The sequence below is a fragment of the Acomys minous genome, assembly GCF_964271855.1.
Source record: "Acomys minous genome assembly, chromosome: 2".
Lineage (NCBI taxonomy): Eukaryota > Metazoa > Chordata > Mammalia > Rodentia > Muridae > Acomys > Acomys minous.
Window position 1 is genome coordinate 52860203 of NC_140484.1, and position 26936 is coordinate 52887138.

Here is a 26936-nt window from a genome sequence, read left to right on the forward strand (position 1 = left end):
TAAGTCTTCCATCCCCATGATGGTTTTGGTTGGTTGGTTTGTTCAGATAGGGTGTCTCTGCATATCCCAGGCTGTCCTGGAACCCACAGTGATCTTCTCCACCCACCCACCCCAACTACTGGAACTAAAGGCGTGCATCATTATGACTGGCTCTGGTCCCTTTTTTTTTTTTTTTTAAGATTTATTTATTATTATGTATACTGTGCTCTGTCTGCATGTACACCTGCAGGCCAGAAGAAGGCATCAGATTACATTATAGATGGCTGTGAGCCATCATGTGGTTGCTGGGAATTGAACTCAGGATCTCTGGAGGAATAGTTGTTGCCCTTAACCTCTGAGCCATCTCTCCAGCCCCCATTCCCAATTCTTGATTCAGATTTTCCTTGGACTCTGTGTCATCTAACGCAGGTGCTCCTCAAGTTATGCCACTTCTGGAAAGAATTCCAAAGACTTGGATGGGACCTTATTGTTTATGTTTTCCTTTAATAGTTGACATCTTAATGGCATTTTACATTTTTAATGTATTAGTAAAAAGGAAAAAAAATGAAGAGCCTAAAATGAGGTTCAAGGGTGCGTGTGCGTGCAAACTAGCCTAGGCTACCAAAATAGATTATTTTTAGCCGGGGTCTGTATAGCTCTAGCTTGTCTAAAAATTGCTATGCAGACCAAGCTAGCATGGAACCAGCTTGTCTGCTTCTAATCCTTGGATTAAAGGTGTTTGCCACCAAGTGCAGCTTTACTTTTCTTTATAGTGATTGATTATAACATCATTGGTTTCTACAACAGCCTTTTTAAAGTTGGTTGATTGGTTTGCTCTTTGGTTTTTTGAAACAGGGCTTTTCTGAGTAACCTTGGTTGTCCTGAACTCACTTTGTACACCAAGCTGGCCTCGAACTCACAGCAGTTCACCTGTCTCTTCCTCCCTTAGTGTTGGCATTAAAGATATGCACCACCATGCCAGCTATATATAGCAGCCTCTTTTTATTGCAGCTATTTCATCACAAGTACATTTGGGAAACATACATTTTGGCTTTTGAGACTTGTTTAACTTGGATAATTGTCTTTATAAATTCTATAAAAGAAATGATTCATAAGATTATGTAGGGGGCTGGAGAGATGGCTCGGCAATTAAGAACACTATCTGTACTTTCAGAGATCCCGAGTTTAATTCCCAGCAACCACATGGTAGCTCATAACCATCTATACTGCAATCTGATGCCCTCTTCTGGCATGCAGGTATACATGCAGATAGAGTATTCATATACATAATAAACACATAAATCTTTAAAATATTGAAAAAAGATTGATAATATTACTTTGGTCTGTGTTTCTAGTTCATAAAAATGAGTATAATTTCAGTTCTAAGATAATGTCTGTGGATCTAGTTTTACTAAATCCAGTTGTAGAACGCTATATTACCCTATTCTGTTGTTCAAGGTCAAAGTTCCTGGTAGAAATATATAAAACTCACTTAAGTAAGCAATTTAAAGTAGCTAAATAAAGAAAAAAATTATTTGGTTTGGTTTTTTATAGAGACTTGTTGGGAGTCCAGGCTGACCTCAAATTAGGACTCTTCCTGCTTGAGCCTCCCAGGCACTAGGATCACACATGTGTATCGGCTGCCGTGCCTGGCCTCGGTACAAAGATTAAAGGAAATAGTGGTCCAGTAGTATACCAGGGAAGAACGTAGAAAATAAAAGAAGGCAGCAGAAAGGCAAGTGAATGAGTCTTGGGGAGGGAGGGGAAGGGCACGTGGCATCCAAAGGTCCCCAACCATGGGGAGCCCACAGAGCTTCTTTGTGTTTATCAAGGGTAATACAGCTGTCAACACTGGCTAAGACTGTAGCACAGGTTACAACATAAGGACCTTGGTGCCCATGAGATGAGTTCTTCTCTCAGGACTTCCTTTACACTGTGTCTCTTGTTTCCTCGAGCAAGAGATGTCAGAAGTGCAGCCTCTGTTGTCCTGGGCATGGCATGGTTGTTACTCAAGAGATAGGGACAAAAGGATCAGTTGGGCCTAGGAATTTCAGACTACCCTAGGCAACAAAATAGGACCCCTTTCAAAAATAAGAAGAAAACACTTAAAGCTAGCATCAGAGAACAGCTGTATTCCATCAGTTATGTGTAATGAGAATTAAACTAAAAAACCTTCAGAATCTGAAGTATCACCTAATGAAAGCGTTGAGCCAAGTCAGTTTCTTTAAGTTCAAGACCAGCCTGGTTTACATAACAGAGTTTTAGTCCAGCCGGGGCTATATAGCAAAACCATGTGCACCCCGCTCCCTTTTAAAAAGCATTTATAAGGGGCTGGGGTGGTGGCTCAGCAATTGAGAGCGCTTGCACTTTGCCACTCTTGCGAGAGGATCCAAGTTTAGTTGTCAGCACCCGTGTTGATCAGCTCACTCCAGTTCACTATAATGCTAGTTCCAGCGGATCTGGTGCCCTCTTCTGGCCTGAGCTATATACTACTCATGTATGCTCCCTAAATATAATTAAAAGTAAAGCGCTTTAGCAGCAGCAGCAGCAGCAATAATAAAGTGCTTTCTTCCTCTTCTTCCTCCTCTCTTCCTCCTCGCCAGCTGGTGGCTCATGCCTGTAAATACCAAGCACTCAGAGGGCTGAAACAATGCTGAGTTTGAAACCAGCCTGGGATACAGAATGAGACCGTGTCCAAAAAACCAAAATAAATAAAACGATTAGGCTGGATAGGTGTCAATCTACTGTACATATGGGCACTCTGTGACACTGGAGAACTTGGTGTTTATGTGCTGGTAGCAACGTTGCAGTTGTGGGACAAAAGGAATCAGTTTACTCTTTTGCAGAAAATAATTCTATATTGTTAGTATCTATCTGCTTCTCAGAAATAACAAGTAGGACAGATGAAAGGAAAATGAGATGAAATAGGCAAAATTACATATTCCTTGAAGAAAAGTCCATTTTAGGTCTGTGATAAAGGGCTTTGAATATTCTAAAATATTGTTTTACAGTGTTGGAAAAAGAATCATGGAATATAGAGGAAAAAATAGAGCACTTAAAGAGTATTGACTTATTGGATAAGACTGGGAAATGTGAGTAACCTCAACAGCTTAAGGAGATGTAAAAAAAAAATAAAAAGCAGCTCTCCTACTGTAAAATATTTCTAAAGTAGAATAGTTGCAACTTTATATGTTAAATAAAAAGACAAACTACGAAACTGTATAGTTCAACTCCATTCATAGGAATAACTCATTGCAAAGAGTTCTTGAGAGGTGCATCATAATCTGCTTTAAACAGGGCTCTCTAAGGGTGATGACAGTAAACTGGAAGCATCTAGTTGGATTTTATAGCTTTGTTTATATCGGTGTTTCTGGGTTTGGGTTTGGTTTGCTGGGTTTTTTGTTTGTTTGTTTTTTGTTTTTTTTTTCCCTGATAAAGAATTCCCAATGTAGCCAGGCAGTGGTGGCTCACATCTTTAATCCCAGCACTTGGGAGGCAGAGACAGATGGATCACTGTGAGTTCAAGGCCAGCCTGGTATACAAAGTCCAGGACAAGTCAAGGCTACACAGAGAAACCCTGTCTCAAAAACAAAACAAACAAAAAGAATTCTCAATATATATATACATACAAAAAAACCTTTTTAATCAGCTTAACAGTCATACTATGCAACATTAAGTTACTAAAGGCATGAAAACTTGTTCTTTCCTCTATAAAGTAATCTCCATGGAATTGTAAAAATTAATGATAGGGCTTAGAAGTGGGGCTCAGTGTCAGAGAATATATTTCCATGTCAGCACCAAAAAATTTAAATCTTAATGTTAGTGATTAAAAAGTGGTAACATTGTAGCTAGTCACAAATCTATGAAATTCATCTATTCAGTGTTAGTCTTGTCATCTAGGGCCTTCAAGTCCACTTGTAGAGTGGGCATTGAAATAGGCTAAGAAGTATATACATTGTGCATTTGCTATACACAGGGCCCAAAGCAGACTCTAAGGGAAGGTGGGAGAGTTTATCCTAAATAGGGAAGAGGTGTCTATCTTCTTATTCTCACCAGCTAAAACTGCCCTGGTAGATGAAACAAAGTGACTACAACAACATTCTGTAAATGCTAATAGCTTTCAGTTTATAAATTGGGAAATTGTTCTTCATGGTGCAATAGACTCATGCCCCTCTGATTGAGAATTTTTAACATTTTATCTTGTATCTAAAATTTTACACTAAGCTCCACCGTGGGAGTATGATAATACTGAAGCAGAGTTGTAGTGGCAAATAACTGTAGAAATAGTAGTTATCTGGGGCTGGAGAGATGGCTTAGTTAATGGATAAGAACACTGGCTGCTCTTTCAGCGAACCCAAGTTCAAGTACTAGTACACATAAGGCAGCTCATAACCATATAACTCCAGGTGCAGGGAATCCAATGCTGGCTTCTGTTTACCTCAGTTAACAGGCATGCAAGTGATATATACATGCAGGGGAAACATGAATACACAAAATAAAAATAAATACCATGCAATAAAATTTCTTTGCAGATATATATAACTAACACACACACACACACACACACACACACACACACACACACACAGTGTGTAAGTAAAACCTAGGGGACAACTTTGTTGGTATCCTAAGGAGAATACATGCCTACTACAGTACAAAGGACAACTTTGTAAAATAGGATCTCTTGCACCTTTATGTGGATTCCAGGGATTCAACTTGGGTTGTCAGTCTTGCTCAATGCCCACCGACTTATCTGCTGACCCTAATGTTTTAAAGATTTTAGAGAGGCTGTGTTGTTTGTTTGTTTGTTTTGTTTTTTGTTGTTGTTTGTTTGTTTGTTTGTTATTTGTTTTTTTGGGGTTTTTTGGAGACAAGCGTTTTTCTTTGTAGCTCTGGCTGTCTTGGAGCTCAAGTCTGTAGACCAGGCTGCCTTGGCCTTCCAAGGCCTGGGATTAAAGGTGTGTAATACCAACTGCCCAGCTAAAGTTGTTGTTTTTTGTTTTGTTTTTGTTTGTTTGTTTTAGGTATGTGGATATGTGTGAATATGTATATGGGAGTACAGGTGCCCTTTGAGGCCAGAAACATCAGTCAGATCCTCTGGGTCTGGAGTAAGCCACCCACCATGAGTGCTAGAAACAGAATTTGAGCCCTCATACTTGCAAGGCAAGCACTTTAGCCCCAGCCCCTAGTATTTTTAAAGATTATTTTATTATTTACGTTTTTATTTTGTTTGTTGAGACAAAGTCTCACTACATAGTCTTGGCTGTCCTGGCTATGTGGACCAGGCTGGCCAGGTGGATTATAAAGATCCACTTCCTCAGGCTGGAGAGATGACTCAGAAGTTAAGAGCACTGACAGCTCTTCTAAAGGTCCTGAGTTCAATTCCCAGCAACCTCATGGTGGCTCACAATCATCTATACTAATGTGATCTGATGCCCTCTTCTGGCCTGCAGGTATACATGCATGCAGAGCACTATATACATTAAAAAAATAAAATCCGCTTCCTCTGCTTTCTAAATGCTGTAATCAAAGATATGCACCCTTGACTGACTTACGCTTGTGTATTTGTGTTTATGTATGTGTCACCTGTATGTCTGAAGGTGCCCTCAAAGGACCAGGGTACCAGGTTTTCTGAAGCTGGAGTTATAGTTACCTGTGCGTGCTGGTAACCAAACTTAGTCCTCTCAACTGCTGAGCCATTTCTTCACTTTCTAACTGAATAATAGAAAACTTTAAATAACTTTGAAGTCAAATAAGGTTGTGTTTTAAACTATGAGATTCTTTAAAGTTTTCAGTGTTGTAAAAGGCAGTGTTCTTTCTTCTTGGTGGTGGTGGTGGTGGTGGTGTTTTGTTTTGCTTTTCAAAACAGGGTTTCTCTGTGTATCCCTGGCTGTCCTGAAACTCTGTAGACCAGGCTGGCCTTAAACTCACAGAGATCCACTTGCCTCTCCCGCCCAAACGCTAGGATTAAAAGTGTGCACCACAACTGCCTGGATGCCTGGGTCTCACTATGCTGCTTAAGGTGATCCTGAAGTTGCAAGCTCTTGCCTTACCTTCCTAAAATAAATGCTGGCATTGCAGGGATATGCCACCATGCCCAGTTTATTCATTGTTTATTAGCCATCTTTTATTGTTAATTATAGGACAGGACAAAATTAGGACTGTTTAATATGTAATTTGAAACTTTGCTTGTATCTGTTTTCCATCTTTTCTGGTAGATTTTGCTATAACCAATTTTCCTTGAAGTATTCTAGCGTCCCTCTAGGATAGCACTAAAGATAAGCATTTTCTAAGAAACTTAATTGACTTTTCATATGAAGTAAATGAATATACTTGGCTTTTGACTATTAAAATGGAAGTGCAAAGGAGAGATGTGAGGTCAGGATGACCATGGAAGAACTCAATCAGGAACACAGAAGTACCTCTCTGATTTTGTAAGCTACCGTGAAAATAAGCACATGCTACTTGTGTAGAGTCTCAGCTACTGGTAAAGTCCAGGAGGATCACTTGAGCCCCCAGGGGATGGAGCTAAGTCTGGGCAAACAACACAGGGAGGGAAACTGGCAAAAAGTGTATTCACAAACACAGATCGTGACACCAGCCCAGATCCCAGAAAGCCTATTAGGTCACTAAGTCTATTCCAGAAACTCATGATTATGGTGCTTATTGTCAAGACTGACAAGTTTCACTCAGGGACTGACATAAAAGTTGTCCTCTGACCTTTATATGCATGTACAAATAAATAAATGTAATTAAAAAAAATAATGGTAGTGAAAGACAGAAGTTTATATCAAAATAGTTCCTGCAGTTATATTAGGAGGATCTGGAAAATACAAATTCTGCTGCTTCGTAGCCTTTTCCTCTCAGCTTCTCCTCCCATGCTGATGATACCTGTGTGTAGGCCTCTGACCTGTGTGAACCTTGCCTTTCTGCTGTAGCCCAATGAAAGTGTATGAACAAATGTTGAGCTTCATTCACCCTGGCTTGAGGACCTCAAAACAGTATAGAAGATGTCATTGAACTGTCAATAGAGTAAAGGCTGTTTGCTTCATAAATAAAATCAATAAGAAGGTAGTCAGACCTATAATTCTAACATTTGGAAAGCTGAGGCAGTAGGATTATGAATGAGGTAAAACTGATTTAGAAGCAGAAATCTCAGAGTGGCTTTCTGGACAGTGAGACAGTTCTGATTGGTTGAGGAAACTGCTGCAGTGTGGGGTAAAAACCTATTCCCTGACTCCCTGGACTTTGTATACAGAGTCAAGAGGATAAAGTGTTCTGACCTTAAATTGCACCTGAGTAGCTTGGTTTGTTCACAATGGAAATGCTTCAAGAGTCCTGCATATAGAGAGTTGTAGTTTGCTGGTGGTTCCATGTCAGAACCAGAAGTGTACTGCATGTATGGGTGATCAGAACAGCCATATTTTATCTCAGTGTTGTCTTAATACGGTATTTCTGAAGGTGTTGATATAAATACTTGGTGGTGGGATGGAGCTATGTGAATGTGGACAGGTGTCTAACAAGTGACTGAGGAAGGGCTGGAGAACAGCATAAGCTACTGTCAGCTTCCTCCTCTGAAGCTGGGCTCTTGGTGGGGTCCTGGAGAGGAGAGAAATCTGTTTAACAGAGAGCTCTAGTTAAAACAGTAAGTGACCGTGAGTGGAGTGGTGTGGGGCCACTGTAAAGACAGACGTGGGCTAGGGTATGCAGGTATAGGTGGATTGGGTTAAAGCTTTCCTTTCTACTGGCGCCTCCCGAAGTCTGCTACCCAGAGCCCTCTGGGGGCTGGCCTTGGCTTCTCAGGTTGCAGTGTTGGAGGGAAGGCTCTTGGGCCTGGGCTGGCCAAGCTCCCTTCCTGGCTGTGCTTCCTCCAATCACAAGGAGGCGAGCGACTGCCAAACACACCCTCTCCGGGTGCTGCAGCAGAACGGCCGGGCCCTCTGCCTGCCTGGCTCACTCGAGCTGAGCTCCCCCTCCTGCCATCTTCCGTTGCAAAGCATTTCTGGGAGCTGCATGTGGGTGACGCAGCAGCATTGTTCGCAGGCACAGGAAGCCGCGGCAGAGCTGAAGGGCTTTAGAAGGAGCGCAGAGTGCTCCACGCTGCTCTGAGTAACCTGAAGGGTTACAGCGGGACCGCCCTGCTTTACATGCTGTGGAGGATATAGGATTTTCACGTAAATCAGGATTTTCCTAGAAGCAGGAAAGCCAACTCCTTTCGCACAACTTCAACACAGAAAACAAAACAAAGGCGCTGGGGAAACTTCACCCAAGAGCCTCTGCAGCTCCAGAGCAACAAGAAATGCAAGGTCAGGCGGTCGGTTGGCAAGCCCTTTCTGGTTTTGGGTGTGTGTAACTAGAAGAGACTGTCTCGGAAGAGGCAGAACTGCCTGCTGGGCTAGTCTAGGACAATGCTTGTGTTACTTGTGTTGCTTGAGCCGTTGTTAATACTTGTTCTCTAGCGGGTGGGGTGTGCTTTGGAACTGGGTTGCTTGGCTTTGGGGACTACTTACTCCTTGACCAGAGGCCCTCAGTTTTCTTTTCCTTCCTGTGTTCAGTGGGGTGTGGGCTTGTGTTTGAATGTTCTCCTACACGCCTGGAACCTGGATAGGCAGCAGCCTTTCCGCACTCCCCCCACCCCACCCGCGCTCCTTGATCCTAAATCCCCACTGGCGAGGGGTGGTGGCGTTTTTATGGTTTCTGATAGAGCCTTAGCTAGAGTCTTATTTATTTATTTATTTATTTATTTATTTATTTATTTATAAATGAAAGCATTGCAGACTTGGCTCAGCGAATTTAGGCTGGGAAAGAAATCTGCATTTCCCTTCACACCCACACACACCCTAGTAATTGAGTGGTATGTCTGTTAACTGCCCCTACCCAGTGTAGCCACACAGTTTGTCTCTCTACCCTTCCCTGTGCCCCCCACAAAAGTCTTATAGGTAGAATTAGACTGTTCGAGAGAACTTAAGTTCCTTTTCTACTCTCTTAATCATAGGCCTTTCTGTGCAGTCTGCTTTGCTGAAAGTGGAAAGTCCCTGTTTGTGGACAGCTCAGTTCTCTCCCGCAGAGGAAATGGGCAGAGTCCTACTCCTCCCTTATGCAAAGTGGGGGAGGGGAACCATGCACTCCTCAGTGCACATTTTGAATGGACCTGAATTTTTCACCCTAGGGAGATTAGGACCTGGGAACAGAACCCTGTCCCACGTGGTACCACACCCTGCTTCTTCACCCCCACACAGTATGGTGCCAACATGAGGCTCTAGAATAGGGTGCCATAGCAACTTGAAGTAAATAAAAGGACTGAAAAGGAGATCGGTTTGGGGGAAGGTGTGAAGCATCTGGAGATTTGGCGAAGAGGGATCTTAATAGAGGAACTGTTTAGAATGTAAACGGGTTTTGTGAACCCTAATTCTGAAATTTAAGCATGATCTTTAGGTTAATTAAAAGTTCTGGTTATGAAAATGCTTGTTAAAGATGGCCCAAGCATGCTGGTCCTTCTAGGTCAAAGTTTAGTTTTCCCTGAAAGTTAGCGTATATACTTAAGGCAAGGGTAACTTATCTTATATTTACATGCTTTTCTGTGGTTCATACCATCAGAAGGGAGTTTTATTCTACTTGGTGGTTTGTGATTCAGAATCTCTTTCAAAGACATAAAATGATATGTCTCAAAATAAAGTCAGCTGGTGTGATTGATTCACTTATTGGCAGTTTCTTACTGCCATGTTATTTCTGAGCCACCCGAACTTTTTATTAAAGTCATAAGAACTATTGATCTAAGATTATTTCTTTCCCATTAATAGTTATAAATACAAAGCTGACTCAGCTTACATGTGTGCATGCACTGTAGTTGTAATCAGCCTTAGAACATGTCTGTTTGGGGAGATAGCTCATTGGTAGAGCATTACCTAGAATGTGTGTGTGAGATTGTGAGCTCAATCCCCAGTACTGCTTCCAACCAGGACAGAAAGGTTATATTGTCTTAGTAATTTAATATGAGCCATTCATTTTGATGCCCTTTTGCACACTCCTACAAAATAAAAACAAAACTGATTATTGTTGCTATAGAAAAATATAAAAGTGATGTAAAATTTTATTGGCCTTTATAAAATTGCTTGACAAGTAACACTTTAGTACCTAGTTGCTTCGATGTCTTAGAAATAAATAGATATAGTGTTGAGAGCAAAAAAGCCTGTCTCTTTGTGGTTGTTGTTTGAGACAAAGCCTCACTGTAGCTCAGGCTGGCCTGGAATTCACTATGTAGATCTGCTTTCTTATTTTTAGAAGTAATGGCATCTGTCAATACACCCACCCAAGGTTAAAAGCCTTGATAGCAGCAGTCAGGCTGCGTCTGGATGCTGTTGAGAGTGCTTGGGTTTTGTGTTCACCATGCTCAGCTCTTCCTTCTTTTTGGTTCTTAGATTTTGCTGGAGGAACTTGCCAGTAGTGATCCCAAGTTAGCCCTCACTGGAGTCCCTATAGTGCAGTGGCCAAAAAGGGACAAGGTAAGAGACTGCTTGATCTTCAAGCCACCTAAGTTTATTGCCAATTGATCATTACCATTCTAAAAATAAAAGAGAACTGGACATAGATGGGTTTTGGTTGATGCATCCATAGTCAGGTAAGGTGGCTCAGAGCCTAGCTGGTTTGAGGCCAGCCTGGTCTATATTGACTTTAGGACAGCCAGAGCTACATAGTGAACTTGTTTGTTTTTCGAGACAGGGTTTCTCCGTGTTAGCCTTGGCTGCCCTGGACCCAGCGTACATAATGAGACTATGTCTCAGAAAAACCTGATAGGCCTGCATGGGAGTGCAGGCCTTTCTTTGATCCTAGCACTCAGAAAATAGGAGGAAGATTTTGATAAGTTCTAGGCCAGTCAGGGCTAACAAAGCAAAACTCTATCTCAATAAATGAGTAAATAAATAAAAAAATACTGATAGTCAGTCATTACTTGATTCTGTCCTAACTCATAGTAAAGGATAATTGGTTCTCTTTGAAGTTGACTTTTTTTTTTTTTTGAGACAGGGTTTCTCTGTGTAGCCTTGGCTGTCCTGGATTCCTTTGTAAACCAGACTGGCCTCCAACTCATAGTAATCCACCTGCCTCTGCCTCCTTGAGTGCTGACATTATAGGTGCACGGCACTGTGACTGGCCTGAAGTTGGCTGGCTGGCTGACTTTATTTATTTATTTATTTATTTATTTTTGTTTTTCAAGACAGGGTTTCTCTGTATAGCCTTGGCTGTCCTGGACTCACTTTGTAGACCAGGCTGGCCTCAAATTCATCGATCCACCTGCCTCTGCCTCCCAAGTGCTGGGATTAAAGGCATGTACCACCATGCCCAGAGGAGTTGACTTTCTTTTTTGTTGTTGTTTGGGTTTTTTGTTGTTGTTGTTGTTGTTTAGTTTTGTTTTGTTGTTGTTTTTTTGTTGTTGTTGTTGTTGTTTTTTTGGTGTTTTGTTTTGTTTGTTTGTTTGTTTTTTGGTTTTTTGAGACAGGGTTTCTCTGTGTAGCCTTGGCTGTACTGGACTCACTTTGTAGACCAGGCTGGCCTCGAACTCACAGCGATCCACCTGCCTCTGCCTCCCGAGTGCTGGGATTAAAGGCGTGCACCACCACGCCCGGCTGAAATTGACTTTCTTAACAAAACTATCGTCCTGGAGCCCTTTCTCCAGGTTCAGATGCTTCTGTTGGTGTGCATTGGTTGACCACAGAACATTTCCTATTCTTCTGACCCAGAAACTAAGCTCAGTATGATTTAACCCTAGTTTGTCAGTACATATGTACCTAAAACTAGAAGGTATTTTAGTATGGCGAGACTATGATCCCAAGAATTACTACCCTTCCCATACTGAAACAGGGTCTCACCAAGGGTACAGAGCTGTCCTTGAATTCACGACCTGCTTCCACCTCCTGTGTGCTAGGCATACAGGTAGATTACCATCACACCCAGCTAAGAGTAAAAAGAATTTCCGGGGCTGGAGAGACAGCTCAGAGGTTAAGAGCACTGGCTGCTCTTCCAGAGGACCTGAGTTCAATTCCCAGCAACCACATGGTGGCTCACAACCATCTATAATGAGATCTGGTGCCTTCTTCTGGCATACAGGTGTACATGCAGATAGAGCATTGTATACATAATAAATAAATAAATCTTTTTTTAAAAAAGAATTTCCATCACAAATTCTCCATTACTTTTTTGTTTTCATGCCTTTGAAGGTTACAACCTGTATAACCTTTTTTAACGTACTGTCTGTGACATAATTTGTGTATTCTGTCCTGGCCATGAGTCAAATTGATCCCCTCTTCAGTGTTTCCTGGCTGAAAGTTGCAAAGCCATAACATTACTAAGATATTTAGGCAGAATATTAAAAATGTGCGGTTGAATAATATCTTTTTGCTTTTTCCAGACAGGGTTTCTCTGTAAATTTGGCTGTCCTGAAACTCACTTTATAGATTAGGCTGGCCTTGAGCTCAGAGATCCACCTGCCTCTGCCTCGAAAGTGCTAGAATTAAAGACCACTACCACCCAGCTTGAATAAACTCGACAAAGAGCCACCTCCTTCCTGGGTATGAGTGTCACTTGCCATGAGGGACTGCCTAAAAAACAATTCACTTATTTCTGGCTCTTGAGTATTTCATGTCAGAAAACTGTTTAAGAAATAATGAGATCAAGCCAGGTGTGGTGGCTCATATTTTTAATCCCAGCACTCGGGAGGCAGAGGCAGGCAAATTGCTGTGAGTACAAGGTCAGCCTGGGCTACTGAGTGAGTCCAGGATAGCCAAGGCTACAAAGAGAAACCCTGTCTTGGGGGGGGGGGGTGAGAAATGAGATCAACGGAGCCAACAAATCTGGGCCCAGGGGACCCTACAGAGTCTGATGTACCAATCAAGGAACATGCGTGGTGAGGACCTAGACCCCCTGCTCAGATGTAATAGGATAGGCAGCATAGTCTCCTTGTACCCACAATATGGGAGTAGAAGCTACCTCCAACATGGATTCTGATGCCCACTCTTGATCACTTCCCTCTGGTGGGGCAGTCTTGTCAGGCCACAGGAAGATGATGCAAGCAGTCCAGATGAGACTTGAGAGACAGAGGTCAGATGATAGGGTAGGAGGGCTCCTCCTTTCTGTGGACTAGGGGAGGGGGGCTACAATCAGGATGCAAAGTGAATAAATTAAAAATAAAGTGGAAAAAAGAGAAATTAAAGAAATAGAAGATATGGTTCTTATCCTTGAAAAGTTCTCTAACAAGGTAAATAAATACAAGTATTAAAATTGTAAGCACTGGTTCTACAGTTAAATGTTATTAGATACAGTATGACAAGTTTTGTGCTGTTTGGAGTGACTAGTTTCACCAAGCCAAGGGTGGTAGTGTACACCTGTAATCCCAGCCCTCAGGGAGGCAGAGGCAGCACAGTTTCCTTTTGAGTCCCACAATAAAGTGAGTAGGAGCTACCTCTGAGTTTGAAGCCAGCCTGGTCTTCAAAGGAAGTTCCAGGAGAGCCAGGGCTACACAGTGAAACCTTGTCTCAGAAAAAAAAGAAAAGAAAAAGACTAGTTCCACCTTCCAGAACTTTGCCATCCTGTTTAGGAGAGTATTCTGAGTTATCATTTAAAAAACAATGGGAGGGGGGACTGGAGAGATGTCTCAGTGGTTAAGAGTGCCACCTGCTCTTCCAAAGGTCCTGAGTTCAATTTCCAGCAACTACATGGTGGCTCACAACCATCTGTAATGTGAGCTGATGCCCACTTTTGGCCTGCAGGTGTACATGCAGGCAGAGCACTGTATAAATAATAATAAATAAATAAATCCTCAAAGTGATGACCTTAAAAAAAAAAAGCTTGTCTGTCTGTCTCTCTCTCTGTGTCTGTCTGTCTCTCTCCCTCTCTCTCTCCCTCTCTCTCTCTCTCTCTCTCTCTCTCTCTCTCTTTCTCTCTCGTTTCTCTGTGTATCCTTGGCTGTCCTGGACTCACTTTGTAGACAGGTTGGCCTTAAATTCACAGCGATAAACACCTGGCTCTAAAGGCAAATGACACCATACCCAGCTAGGGAGGGGCAAGTCTTGCAGATCTCAAAATTGAAAGGAATAGCAGCACTTCAGAGGCAGAGGCAGGGGGATTGCCGTGAGTTCGAGGACAGCTTGTACACTGTCCAGGACAGCCAAGGCTAAACAGAAACCCTGTCTTGGGCGGGGGCGGGAGGACTGAGAATGGCAAGTTTTTCTGTCAGTGTTGAGATTCTGTAGGTTTATATGCCACAAGTTAGAATTTCATAGTTCTATAGCATTTGAAGATAGCTGTAGATACTACATGAATATTTTATTATTATATTTTGTTATTTATAGATAAATAAAACTAAAATAGGCAGTGGGCAGATTTGTTTACATAGAAGCCTTTGCCAAGTCCTAGGCAAAGTACATTGCCATGTAATCTTCTGGCCTCTCCAGTTTTAAAGTAGCCGGATATGGTTGACCTCACTGCTTTCTTTTTCCAGCTTAAATTCCCTACCAGGCCAAAGGTAAGGGTTCCTACCATTCCCATCACAAAGCCTCACACCATGAAGCCAGCTCCTCGCTTAACACCTGTAAGACCTGCTGCAGCATCCCCCATTGTGTCTGGAGCCAGGCGAAGAAGAGTGCGCTGTAGGAAATGCAAAGCATGTGTGCAAGGAGAATGTGGTGTCTGCCACTACTGCAGGGACATGAAGAAGTTTGGTGGGCCTGGACGCATGAAGCAATCCTGCGTCCTCCGGCAGTGCTTAGCAGTAAGTGATGTAGGTGAAAAACTTTGCAGGGAGTGGTGCTGATGACAGAGGAACTGTAATGTGTAAAGTCTCTGCTGAGATGGAGTTCCTCTCTCCCTGGGTCTATAGTCAATTTAATGACAAAGCATACTTACAAATAATACAATTTTTCAAAAGATAAAACCTGGGACTGGAGAGATGGCTCAGAGGTTAAGAGCACTACCTGCTCTTCCAGAGGTCCTGAGTTCAATTCCCAGCAACCACATGGTGGCTCACAACCATATATAATGTGATTGATGCTCTCTTCTGGTGTGCAGGTGTACACAAGGCAGAGCACTGTATACATAATAATAAATAAATATTTTAAAAATAATAATCTAATGTTACAGTTATAATCACCTAGTGTTAAGCAGAACTCCAGCATTTGGAGAGCAGTTCACTGCTTTCTGTCCCCTTAATAAGAAAGGACTTGTGAGACCAAAGACAAGCCAACAAAAAGTGAATTAATTGCCTCTGATGGTCTGGTTCCTGGGCAGTTAAGTCCCCAGTCACTTGCCCACTGAACCCCCTCTACTCACCACCTTGTCTTTGTGCGTCTCGGGTGAACGCAGTCTCCCATCTTCATTTAACTTGAATATGAAATGTAAAGGTTCTAAATCTGGTCTCCTGATCTGTGTCCTCTTGCAGCCCAGACTGCCTCATTCAGTTACATGTTCTCTCTGTGGAGAAGTGGATCAGAATGAAGAGACACAGGACTTTGAAAAGAAGCTCATGGAATGCTGCATATGCAATGAGATAGTTCATCCTGGTTGCCTCCAGGTAAAGACACGAGTGGACCACCTGTTATCATCCATACTGGGGATTTTCAGTCCCTGTTCACAGAGAACTATTTAATGTTATTAGCCCATTGTTCAGAATTCTACTGTTTATCAGGCTGTGTAATAGTTTAGGGTTTGGTTTTGTTTTGTTTTGTTTTGTTTCCCCGAGGCAGAGTTTCTCTGTGTAACCTTGGCTGTCCTGGACTCGCTTTGTAGCCCAGGCTGGCCTCGAACTCACAGAGATCCACAGGATAAGGCCTGTGATCTAGCTTAAATTTTATATTCCCAGAGTGCCCCCAGGTGATTCTAATATGTATCCAGAGAAAAGAAGACTTTTTTTTTCCCCTTTCCATTTTGGGTGTTTTTTGTGTTTTTTGTTGTTGTTGTTGTTGTTTTGAGACATGGTTGTACTATGTAGCCCTGGCTGTCCTGGAACTCACTTTGTAGACCAGGCTGGCCTCTAACTCACAGAGCTCTGCCTGCCTCTGCCTTCCAAGTACTGGGACTAAAGGTGTATTGAAGGTATGTGCCTAAGAAAGCATGGTATTTTGGTTGGTTGGTTGGTCAGTTGGTTTTTCAAGACAGGATTTCTTCTCTATGTATCCTTGGCTGTTCTGGAGTCCCTTTGTATCCCTGAGTCCCGGGATAACAGGCATGAGCCACCATGCCTAGCAGAAGGCATGTATTATAAGCATTTTTTTTCCTTAAATATTTATGACAAGCCCGTGAAATTGAATCTGTCAAATTTAGGTTTCAGGTACATGAGTGCCTGGCATGGTGACAAACGGCTTTAGTTTGAGATCAGCCAAGGTAACCTAGTAAACAACTCACACACCCCGATACTGCCCCCACCCCCCAGCCTCAAAGGTTGGTAGGTCCATGAGTGGGTGTGTAGGTAGATAGGCATGGGTGCTGTTATTTTGGCTTTGATAGAAAGTATCCACTATGTAAGGACTTCTACCTAGTGCCTACGAGACATTGTCAATGATGGCAGTCTGCACAATTTCAGAAAAGATTAAAATGTGAAAAATAGCCACATGACAGTGGCACACACCTTAAATCCCTGTACTTAGGAGGCAGAGGCAGGAGGAGCTCTGTGAATTCCAGGCCAGTCTGGTCTATAGAGCGAGTTCCTAGACAGCTGGGGCTACACAGAGAAACACTGGCTCATGGTGCAAGGTGTGAAAAATATGTGTGTTGGAATTGGAAAAAAGCTACATTTAAGTGTCATGTGCCCCTGTAGTCCCTGTATTTGGTGTGTTGAGGCAGAAATGTTGTAAGTTTAATGCAGCCTGAGCTACTATTGAGACCCTGACTGGAGAGGACAGGAGAAAGAAGGAAAGGAATTGGTAAAGAAGTATCTCACTGTGACAAGTTGTTAATGGAAGGTGTTAAATAAATACCAAGCACTTTTGAGACATTATCCCTGTGTAGCTCTGGCTGGGTCAGAACTCACTTTGTAGATTAAGCTGACCTTGAATTTATTGATCATCCTGCCTCCCACCCGAAGTGTTGAAATTACAGGACAATGCCACCACATTCAGCCACAAACACTTTGAATGTTTGTGTTGTTACAGCTCAAGCAGTTGAGCCGATGCATTGTTACTTGTATCTGCATTTTGCAGTTGAGAACCCTGGGTCACTGAAACTAAACCATTGATCTGTGAATCTCAGCAGTCTTTGGTTTGCCCAAATAGCAAGATGGAGTCTGATACCATTGACATGTGGTGTTTAGGAGGAGAAACACAACTCTGAATTTTTCCAGACCCTGAAGTCTGTTCAGGAAGCCTAGGTGTGGTCATGCAGCCAAGAATCAAAGTGGCTGAGAGCAGCCAGTGGCTGGGAGTGGTTATTAACACTTTTTGCTGATTAGTAGCTCTCAGTCTTTAATTCCCATGTAGATCAGTATGTCTAAAAATGCATAACTCTTCCAGTTTCTTCCTACCTGTATTACTGTATCATGTAGAAGGCAGAAGAAACTAACTTTTTTTTGACATCCCTATCTGCCTATAGATGGATGGAGAGGGGTTGCTTAACGAGGAATTGCCAAATTGCTGGGAGTGTCCCAAGTGTTATCAGGAAGACAGCTCGGAGAAAGCCCAGGTAAAGGAACTGTTCAATCGGGTAGGTTGCTAAGCACCAGCCTTTATGATAGTATCCATGGGCTTTCTCTGACCCAAGATTATTTTGCTTTTGTTTGTTTGACATCTTTTTATCCTCCCTTTTTGGTTACTCCCCGTCCCCCTCCAATTTGTTGGTTTTGGGTTTGTTAGATTTGGTTATTTGGGGGGGAGGTTGTTTTGTTTTTCTTTTGGGGGATTTTTATTTTTGGTTTGTTTTAGTTTTTGCTTTTTCTATCACTAAACACTGTTCCACTTGGGAATTTTGATGTCCTTTTTATTCTGTAGGGTACTAGAAAGGCAGGAACCATCTCTGGGCTATGAGTTGGAGAATTAGGTATGCAACCTTGTCCTGTGGAATGTAACTAGAGGGGGAGGCAGGCTTGGCCTGTGGTGCTGTTACATACTGGATTTATACACTAGAGTTTCCAGTTAAGCAGGTTTCCTTCCCCCTCCTCCCCCAGGGTAGGGGGGGGCGGTCATCTTTACCTCTTTGTCTTTACCTGCCTTCAGAAGCAGCCAAGCTACTAGAGAGAGTAGCTCCTCTTCACGACTTTAACCCAGGACAACTAAGGTTGTTGCCCTAATGGTCACTAGTAACATCTGTTACTCTGGTTACCTATGATGACAAGGTTAAACCAGCTCTTCAGGGACCCTGTACAGGCATGAAGGAAATTGCTTGTCTTTTTATGTCTTCCACTTTGGCTCTGGGGCAGTTGAAATTTTAGTCAAGATTTTTTTGTTTTAGTATTTTGAGACAAGGTCTCACTGTGTAGCCCTGGCTGGCATGGAACTCAACAGTGTAGATCAGGCTGGCTTTGAATTCACAGAGATCCAGCTGTCTTTGCCTCTGTGGTGCTGAGATTAGAGGTGTGTGCTCCATGCCTGGTCAGTTGAAATTTTTTTGTGGATGAAGGTTTGTGGAGCTACTACTACCACGAGTTCTCATGCCATGTCCTTGGACTAGCCACTTTAAATCTCTCTTTACTGGTGCTGTCTCAGCATAGCCAACAATGGTCACAGGAAAGGACAGGCACAAGAACTACAAGATGAGGTCTGGGCCCTGTGGGATTCTTCACCATTATCATAACCAGATCTCTGCAGTGTCATGGTTCCTCATGGAGAGCTGAATTACAGTACTGCAGAGTTAACAGCTGAGAGGCACTGCATTCTGCCCCTGCTTCTTTGTCTGTGGTTAGGCGAGCTGTTTCTCTTTTATCAACATGGATTCATCACTTGATTGTAAAAGAGCTAAATTAGAGACACACATAAAAATGGTCAGATTATCCAAAGGGTAGAATTGTAATGCTAAAATAGTATTTTTACCCAAAATTTGAGGTGTAATGAATAAGATACGGTATGGAATCAAGAAGCCTTATATTCTAGGTTTCATTCCTCTGTGCTTAGACATGAGCCTTTTTTCACAGTGACCACTTAAATGTTTTGTTTTCTGAAATCAGCATTCTATGGCCTGGGTGTGAGCCGTTGCTGATCTTGGCAGTCTGAATCATAGGCTCTAAGGGAATGGCCCCTTTGGCAGAAGTGACCTGGCTTCTCTCAGGTTCTCCTTGTTACTTTAAAGGGTTTAGAAAAAAGGAAGCACTGGTGTTTCTTTTCTGGGCATTTTGCAGAAGCGGAAAATAGAAGAGAGCGATGAAGAAGCTGTACAAGCCAAAGTCCTACGGCCCCTGAGGAGCTGCGAGGAGCCCCTCACACCCCCGCCTCACTCACCTACTTCCATGCTGCAGCTCATCCATGACCCGGTTTCTCCCCGGGGTATGGTGACTCGGTCATCCCCTGGGGCTGGCCCCAGCGACCACCACAGTGCCAGCCGTGATGAGCGCTTCAAACGGCGGCAGTTGCTGCGGCTACAGGCCACAGAGCGCACCATGGTACGGGAAAAGGAGAACAACCCCAGCGGCAAAAAGGAGCTGTCTGAAGTTGAGAAAGCCAAGATCCGGGGATCGTACCTCACTGTCACGCTACAGAGGCCCACCAAAGAGCTCCACGGGACATCCATTGTGCCCAAGCTGCAGGCCATCACGGCCTCCTCTGCCAACCTTCGCCCTAACCCCCGTGTGCTAATGCAGCACTGCCCAGCCCGAAACCCCCAGCGTGGGGATGAGGAGGGGCTGGGGGGAGAGGAGGAGGAAGAGGAGGAGGAGGAGGAAGATGACAGTGCAGAGGAGGGGGGTGCAGCCAGGCTGAATGGCCGGGGCAGTTGGGCTCAGGATGGAGACGAAAGCTGGATGCAGCGGGAGGTCTGGATGTCTGTCTTCCGCTACCTCAGCCGCAGAGAACTTTGTGAATGTATGCGAGTGTGCAAGACGTGGTATAAATGGTGAGCAGGGATACAGGGGGTCAAGAACAGGGGTAGGGGAGTAGGTAGCGGCTCTTCTGAATGAGAGCAGCATGCACCTTGATATCTTTAGGCATGTTGGGTCATTGAAGGAGTAAAGGGACCTGGTCTGTGGGTGCTGTAAAAGATGTAGTCCGTTATACCTGCAGATGTTAAGGGGATTTGAACCTTTGCCTCCTCTCCCTGCTCTTTGTTTCCCTGTCTCTCTGCTGGGGGAAGGAAAACTAATGTAAGGGATAGATTTGTAGTTTGTGATAAAACTTAGGGTCCTAGAACTTGTAAGCCTGTCTTAGCTCCCTAACTTACCATGTGCTGGTTGAGACTGTGATGGCTAGATAGTAATGTAGTTTTCAGGGCAGATGAGTGCATGAAGAGGAATGGGCATACTTTCCAAATGAGTTGGAGGGTGCTCCTGATCTTCCAGTTGTAGTACTCTTTGGTCTACCCCTCTATGTTCATTTCCAGTTTTAGTTATTCCCCCAAAGCCTGAATCATTCCTTTCTTCAATAAGTAGAGCCGAGTCCTGAAGCTGAGACTAAATTATCCTTCGTAGTGTATCATTTCTCCTCTAATTGAGCAGACATTTGGTGAATTTATTTATTTATTTATTATTTATGGACTCCTACCATCAACTTTGGTTGTGCTGTCAGTGAGATTTTTGTCAGTCTAAGAACATGACCAATAAAAATCTATCTCTTGAATTAGAGTTAATATGTGATCTGCCCAAACTATTTAATTTCTTTCTGTTAAACAAGAGGGGCTGCCTATTTCTAATCCTTGGTTTCCAGGCCAAGGCACATAAAACTGCCATTATATATTATTTTCTTGTGCTCTGCTAGGCAGGCTGAGCTCAGGGGTAGGGACTGTAACATTAAACAGAAACCTGCAAGGTGCAGTGCTGTCTGTAGACAGCAGTGGAAAGGCCTCTCAGTTTTGGGGAGGGGGGGGTTGGCTACATGTAAAGCTAGCGGGGAAGCAGATACAGAGGGCTGGGTGGCAGAGTGCTGCCCAGCCTCATTTGGCCCGATATAGTAATTGGCTCAAGGCAAGATGCCTTGTGGTGGTGCTGAGTAGCATCTTTCATCTCCCTCAGTGGCATGTAGTAACTGACAAGGCATAGGAGCAAGCTGAGGAATTCTAGGCAGTAAGAGGTCAAGAAATTTAGCCAGGCGTGGTGGCCCACGCTTGTAATCCCAGCACTCAGGGAGGCAGAGGCAGAGTTTGAGGCCAGCCTGGTCTACTGTATGAAAAAAACAAGGGGAAAAAAAAAGTCAAGAAATTTAAAAATTAGGCCAGGTGTGGTGGCACACATCTGTAATCCCAGCACTCAGGAGGCAGAGGCAGGTGGATCACTGTGAGTTCGAGGCCAGCCTGGTCTACAAAGTAAGTATAGGACAGCCAAGGCTACACAGAGAAACTCTGTCTTGAAAAAAAAAAGAGGACAGGGAAGAAATTTTAAAATTATGAAACCTATTTATTATCTTGTAACCAAGTTAAAATTTAGCATTTGTTTTTTTTTTTTACGTTTATTTTTAAAAACTATTTATTGTTCCTGTACACCATTCAACAGGAGCCATGCTATTTTAGTACAAAGGAAGGGAATCTAGCATACTTATTGTGTGGACTAGCCAAGTGGTGCCCTACTTAACCTGGATTTGCAGAGGGTCTAGTTGTTAAGAAAAAAGTAGTTTTTGCCTGACTCTGAGGCAGAAAATGACAATGATCTCTGGTTTTCTATAGAAACCAGAAGCCTTCTAGCAGCGTGCCTTGGAATCACCTTTGACAGGAATATCAGTTAAATTCTCTTCCCTCTTACAGGTGCTGTGACAAACGACTTTGGACAAAAATTGATTTGAGTAGGTGTAAGGCTATCGTACCCCAAGCTCTCAGTGGCATCATCAAGCGGCAGCCAGTAAGCCTTGACCTTAGTTGGACTAACATCTCCAAAAAGCAGCTGACATGGCTGGTCAATAGGCTGCCAGGTAAGTGAGCAGCCAGACCTGCTACTATTCTAGGCCACAGAGGACCTGCAGGGACATTAGGCTATTGTCAGTACTTCTCGGAACTAGGGCAGTAGTCGGGTACCATGGCTGCTGTCAGGCCACTGTAACTGCCAGTCTCTAAGGTATCACTGGATTGGTGATTGAGATGAGACTGGGTTGCTGCTGCCAGCCTTGCACATTTCCTTAGCATAGAAGAGCAAATTTGAGCACTCAGGAGGCAGAGGCAGGTGGCTCTCTAAATTTGAGACTAGCCTGGTCTACAAAGCAAGTACAACACAGCCAGGACTACAAGAGAAACCGTGTCTTTAGGGGGTGAGGGGGGAAGAAGCCTCCACCAGCCCCTTATGTCCTAGAAAGACAGAAGCCACACAGCATCTGTTGCTGTAGTAGAAAGTTGGTGATTGGGTCTTTATTTTCCTCCTTTCTATGTGTATGGGGTAGGTGAGTATGCATTTGTTGTATACATGTGTATAGGAGGTTGACATCAGACTGGATGCCTACCTATAATCCCAGTCCTCAGGCGGGCAGAGACAGAGGCAGGGTCTGTCGGTCAACAGCACAGAGCTTGCATCTGATATGGTTTGTCTTGCTATCTGTGGAGATTTCCTATCTGTTCTTTTCAATGCCGTAATTACTGGCAGGCTGCATGTCCACCTGGCATTTATGTGGTTTCTGGGGATATGAATTCTGGTCTTAGTAAGTGTTAAGTACTTTTTTGGTTTTTCGAGACAGGGTTTCTCTGTGTAGCCTTGACTATCCTGGACTTGCTTTGTAGACCAGGCTGGCCTGTGTTAAGTACTTTTAATTGTTTAGCCATCTTCCTAGCCCTTCAGTGATTGGTGTGGGGGTGCATGTGTGTTGTGTTGTGTTTTGAGATGGTCTCACTTTGTGGCCTTAAACGATGCAGAACTCAAAGAGATGAACCTGCCTATGCCTCCTGAGTGCTGGGACTCAACCAGCACACCTAGCTCCAGCAGTTGGGTTTTTTGTTTTGTTTGTGTGTTTGTCTTTTTGAGACAGTTTCTCTGTATAGCCATGGCTGTCCCAGCACTCAACTCTGTAGACCAGGCTCTCCACCGGCCTCTGTCTCCCTAGTCCTGAGATTAAAAGTGTTCTGACTTTTGGGTTGGTTTATGGAATGTTTGTTTTTTCGGGTTTTTTGAGACAGGGTTTCTTTGTAGAGTCTTGGCTGTCCTGGACTCTTTGTAGCCCAGGCTGGCCTCAATCTTACAGAGATCCTCTGCCTTCCCAAGTGCTGGGATTATAGGCCGCACTACCACACCTGGCTCTAGCTGTTGAGTTTTTTGTTTGTTTGTTTGTTTTTGTTTTTTAAGATTTTTTTTTATGCATACAGTGCTCTACCTGCTTGTACCCCTATAGGCCAGAAGAGGGCATTAGATCACATTACAGATGGTTGTGAGCCACCACGTGCTTGCTAGGAATTGAACTCAGGACCTGTAGAAGAGCAGTCACTGCTCTTAACTGCTGAGCCATCTCTCCACCCCTAGCTATTGGTTTTAACACCAAAGTAAAAGTTGTAACTTGGAGGCCTAGACACTGTAAGAATCTTCAGACTTGGTTATAGATTAGAACATAGTCCTTCTCTCCCAGTAGACTAGAAAGCCATTCGTTTTACTCAGAACAGCCTGTCACTGAGAAGTTGAATTTTCTATTATAAGCAGAGTATGTTGTGTATCTGCTTCTCTTTTTTGCAGGACTAAAAGACCTCCTCCTAGCAGGCTGTTCCTGGTCTGCAGTCTCAGCCCTCAGCACCTCCAGCTGCCCCCTTCTCAGGACCCTTGATCTTCGGTGGGCAGTAGGAATTAAAGACCCTCAAATTCGGGACTTGCTGACTCCACCCACAGATAAACCAGGTATGCTCTGGGCCTGCCCCATCTATCTTATCTGTCTTCAACTTTGATTTTGGACAGAGCTTAAATCTACCTCTTAAAATTAAATTGTAGGAAAAATGGATAGTACAAAGCTATAATCCTGTGACAGGCCATTTACGCGTGCAGGTTATATACAAGCAAATAACTCCCATAGTTTTGAATTTGGGCCCAGAGAGCATAAATCTGAAAATCTCTTGCAAGAAGGCTTCTGGGTCAGAGTAGGACATCAAAAGCTTTTGAATTCCGAATTGTAACAGAATCCCGGGACTGTGAGGAAGGAAGGCCCAGTTCACATATCACTTTGGAAGTAAGGCATACAATATGGCACTGAAAAGAAGAAAATTTACCTCATTTCCTAGACACATCCCTGTTCATTCTGTCCAGGAAGGGTTCAGTATGGCAGTCAAGGAAGGAGTCCTAACCAGCATACAGCTATTGCCACCTGGGGCTTTGGTAGAGAATTAAGTTTGAATCTAAGCTCTTTTCTTGTTCATGTAGGTCAAGACAATCGAAGCAAGCTCCGGAACATGACCGACTTCCGGCTGGCAGGCCTTGACATCACAGATGCCACTCTCCGACTCATCATTCGCCACATGCCCCTTTTGTCTCGACTTGACCTCAGTCACTGCAGCCACCTTACAGATCAGTCCTCCAACCTACTCACTGCTGTTGGGTCTTCCACTCGGTACTCTCTCACAGAGCTCAATATGGCAGGTATGTTGCTGTCTTTGTTTATTTTATGTTGAGTGATGTCCCGCTTTTTGAACCATGTTTACTTCTTGATTCACATCTGCATGGGGATAGAGAGCTGGCTCAGTGTTCCCATCCCCCACGTCAGGTGGCTCATAACCACCTGTAACTATAGTTCCTGGGTATCTGACACCTTATAGCCTGTTGATCACCTACACACCCATGAATATAAACCTTTTTTTTTTTTTTTTTTTTTAAATTTACAGCTAGGCATAGTGGCAGGTACCTTTAATCTAATTACAGTGTTTTGGAAGCAGAGAAAGGTGGATTTCTTAAGTTTGAGGTCAGCCAGGGCTTACATAGTGAGACCCTGTCTCAAAAAGTAATAATAAATTTTTACAACTGAAGCAGCCATGGTGGTGCAAACCTTTAATCCCAGCTCTCGGGAGGCAGAGGCAGGTGGATCACTGTGAGTTTGAGGCCAGCCTGGTCTTCAAAGTGAGTCTGTGACAGCCAAGGCTACACAGAGGACCGCTCCCCCCCCCCTTTTTTTTTTAATTTATATTTGGCCAGTTGTGACATATACCTTTTTAAATCCCAGCTACATGAGAGACTTTTTCTCAAAACAACAACAATAAGAGATTTGTGGGCTAAAGAGATGGCTCAACCTTTAAAGGTGAGGCCCACAACCAAAAATATAAGAGTTTGGTTCCCAGCATCCACAGCTGTCTCTCCAGACAAATTTTTTTGTGAGGGGCGGGGGAGAGAGAAAGGAAATTTCTATCTACATGAAAACAAGAGACTTCTCTTCATTTCTTAACCAAAAGATCTCTGAGGCAAGTAGTAAACTCAGGTGCCTACATGCATGGCTTCCATCCAGCTGCATTTCGGTCAGCCAAATTGCCTTTATGCTACTCACTCGCTGGTGGTCCTTAGAAGAAGGCCACAGTATTGATGACAACCCTGGTCTCTTTGAATGTGATGATTTAGCATATTGGAGAAAGTTAGCTGGGTGAACTGAGTGGCAGGAATGGGCCTCTGGCTGTATATTTGTGATCTTTGTTCTCTTGGCCATGTTGCCCACAGGTTGCAATAAATTGACAGACCAGACCCTGTTCTTCCTAAGGCGAATTGCAAATGTCACCTTGATTGACCTTCGAGGATGCAAACAGATCACAAGAAAAGCCTGTGAGCACTTCATCTCAGACTTGTCTATCAACAGCCTCTACTGCCTGTCTGATGAGAAACTGATACAGAAGATTAGCTAAGACATGCTCAGCCCGGACTGAACAGGAAAATCTTCCCCTGCCTTCCCACCAAGGAGAGTCTCTCCCTGACCCTGCACAGGCTCTGAGGCCAATGGCACACTCCCTCTCTGCTCTTTTTTCTCTGAGCCCTTCTCCCACAGGTGGGGCAGAGAGGATGGTGGACACCAAGGTCACTTGCCTGCTCCTCTCCCTCCCAAGAAAAAGAGGAGAGGTTGATCAAGGAGAAAGCACAGGCTGTGCTGTCCCAGTACCTGCTTGCTTGCTCGTCTGCCAGCTAGGAAGCTGGGCTCTCAGTTTTGGAGGGAATTTGTGCATCTTTCATCTGTACTGGGCCAAGAGCCCTTCCTCCTCGCCCATGGTCCCCAGCAGTGCCTGGTTCTAAAGCAAACTCCAGGGAGGAAGGCAGCCTTGCCTCCATGGCCAGGTTCTTCTCATGGTGTCCGTTGTGTGTCTCTCCTCCGTTACATTCTCCCAGCTTCTGCAGGATGGGCCAACAGCCCTAGAAACACCAAGCCTGGCAGGTCTCAGTGGTGCTGTGAGGTGTCTGAAGCTTTGCTCCATGTCTATGCTAGCCCTTTTTTCTTGTCCCTGAGCTTAATGCTGTCCAACACTCATTCATACAATGCACTCCCCATTCTGCTATCACCCCCTAAACTTTCCCACTAATCACTGAAATCCGTTGTTGCACTTACTGGGATTATTAAAAGCTCTTCAGAGGAGCTAGAATTGTGCCCCCAGAGATGCCCGTTTCATTGCTACCCAGGCATATTCTAAGACAGACATCATCTCCCCTTCCCACCCATGGTGCTGCCCACCAGCTGTCCTTTTCTATATGCCCCCTTTCCTGCCTGAGAAGGGTTTCCTAGAATTCATGTCCTCAGAAAGAGCAGCATGTTTCCCCAAGTATGGAAAATGGGACTGGTTGAGTTCCCACCTGCCTCCAGGCCAGGCTTCTCCAGGCTCTGGTTTAGCATGGCCCTCTGAGCCCAGGCCTGTGCAGCTCACTGACCTGGTGCCTTTTAAGGGGAGTCCTGATTGAAAGCCAGTTACCTGCCCTCTGCCTGCAA

At 43.9% G+C, this 26936-nt stretch overlaps 1 protein-coding gene across 4 annotated transcripts in view; it reads left to right on the plus strand.

The window, feature by feature from the left end:
- Positions 1–26606, plus strand: part of KDM2A (lysine demethylase 2A) — a 78669-nt gene extending 52063 nt beyond the window's left edge. For all 4 annotated transcript variants that reach the window (XM_084750293.1, XM_084750291.1, XM_084750290.1 and 1 more), the window contains exons 13-21: positions 10398–10481; positions 14471–14740; positions 15407–15538; positions 17551–17640; positions 19289–19998; positions 21835–21998; positions 23735–23893; positions 24410–24625; positions 25688–26606. In XM_084750293.1, the coding sequence (XP_084606419.1) occupies positions 10398–10481; positions 14471–14740; positions 15407–15538; positions 17551–17640; positions 19289–19998; positions 21835–21998; positions 23735–23893; positions 24410–24625; positions 25688–25869 (2007 nt within the window). In that variant the 3' untranslated portion in view covers positions 25870–26606. The remainder of the gene's footprint in view (positions 1–10397; positions 10482–14470; positions 14741–15406; positions 15539–17550; positions 17641–19288; positions 19999–21834; positions 21999–23734; positions 23894–24409; positions 24626–25687) is intronic.
- The last annotated feature ends 330 nt before the right edge of the window (positions 26607–26936 follow it).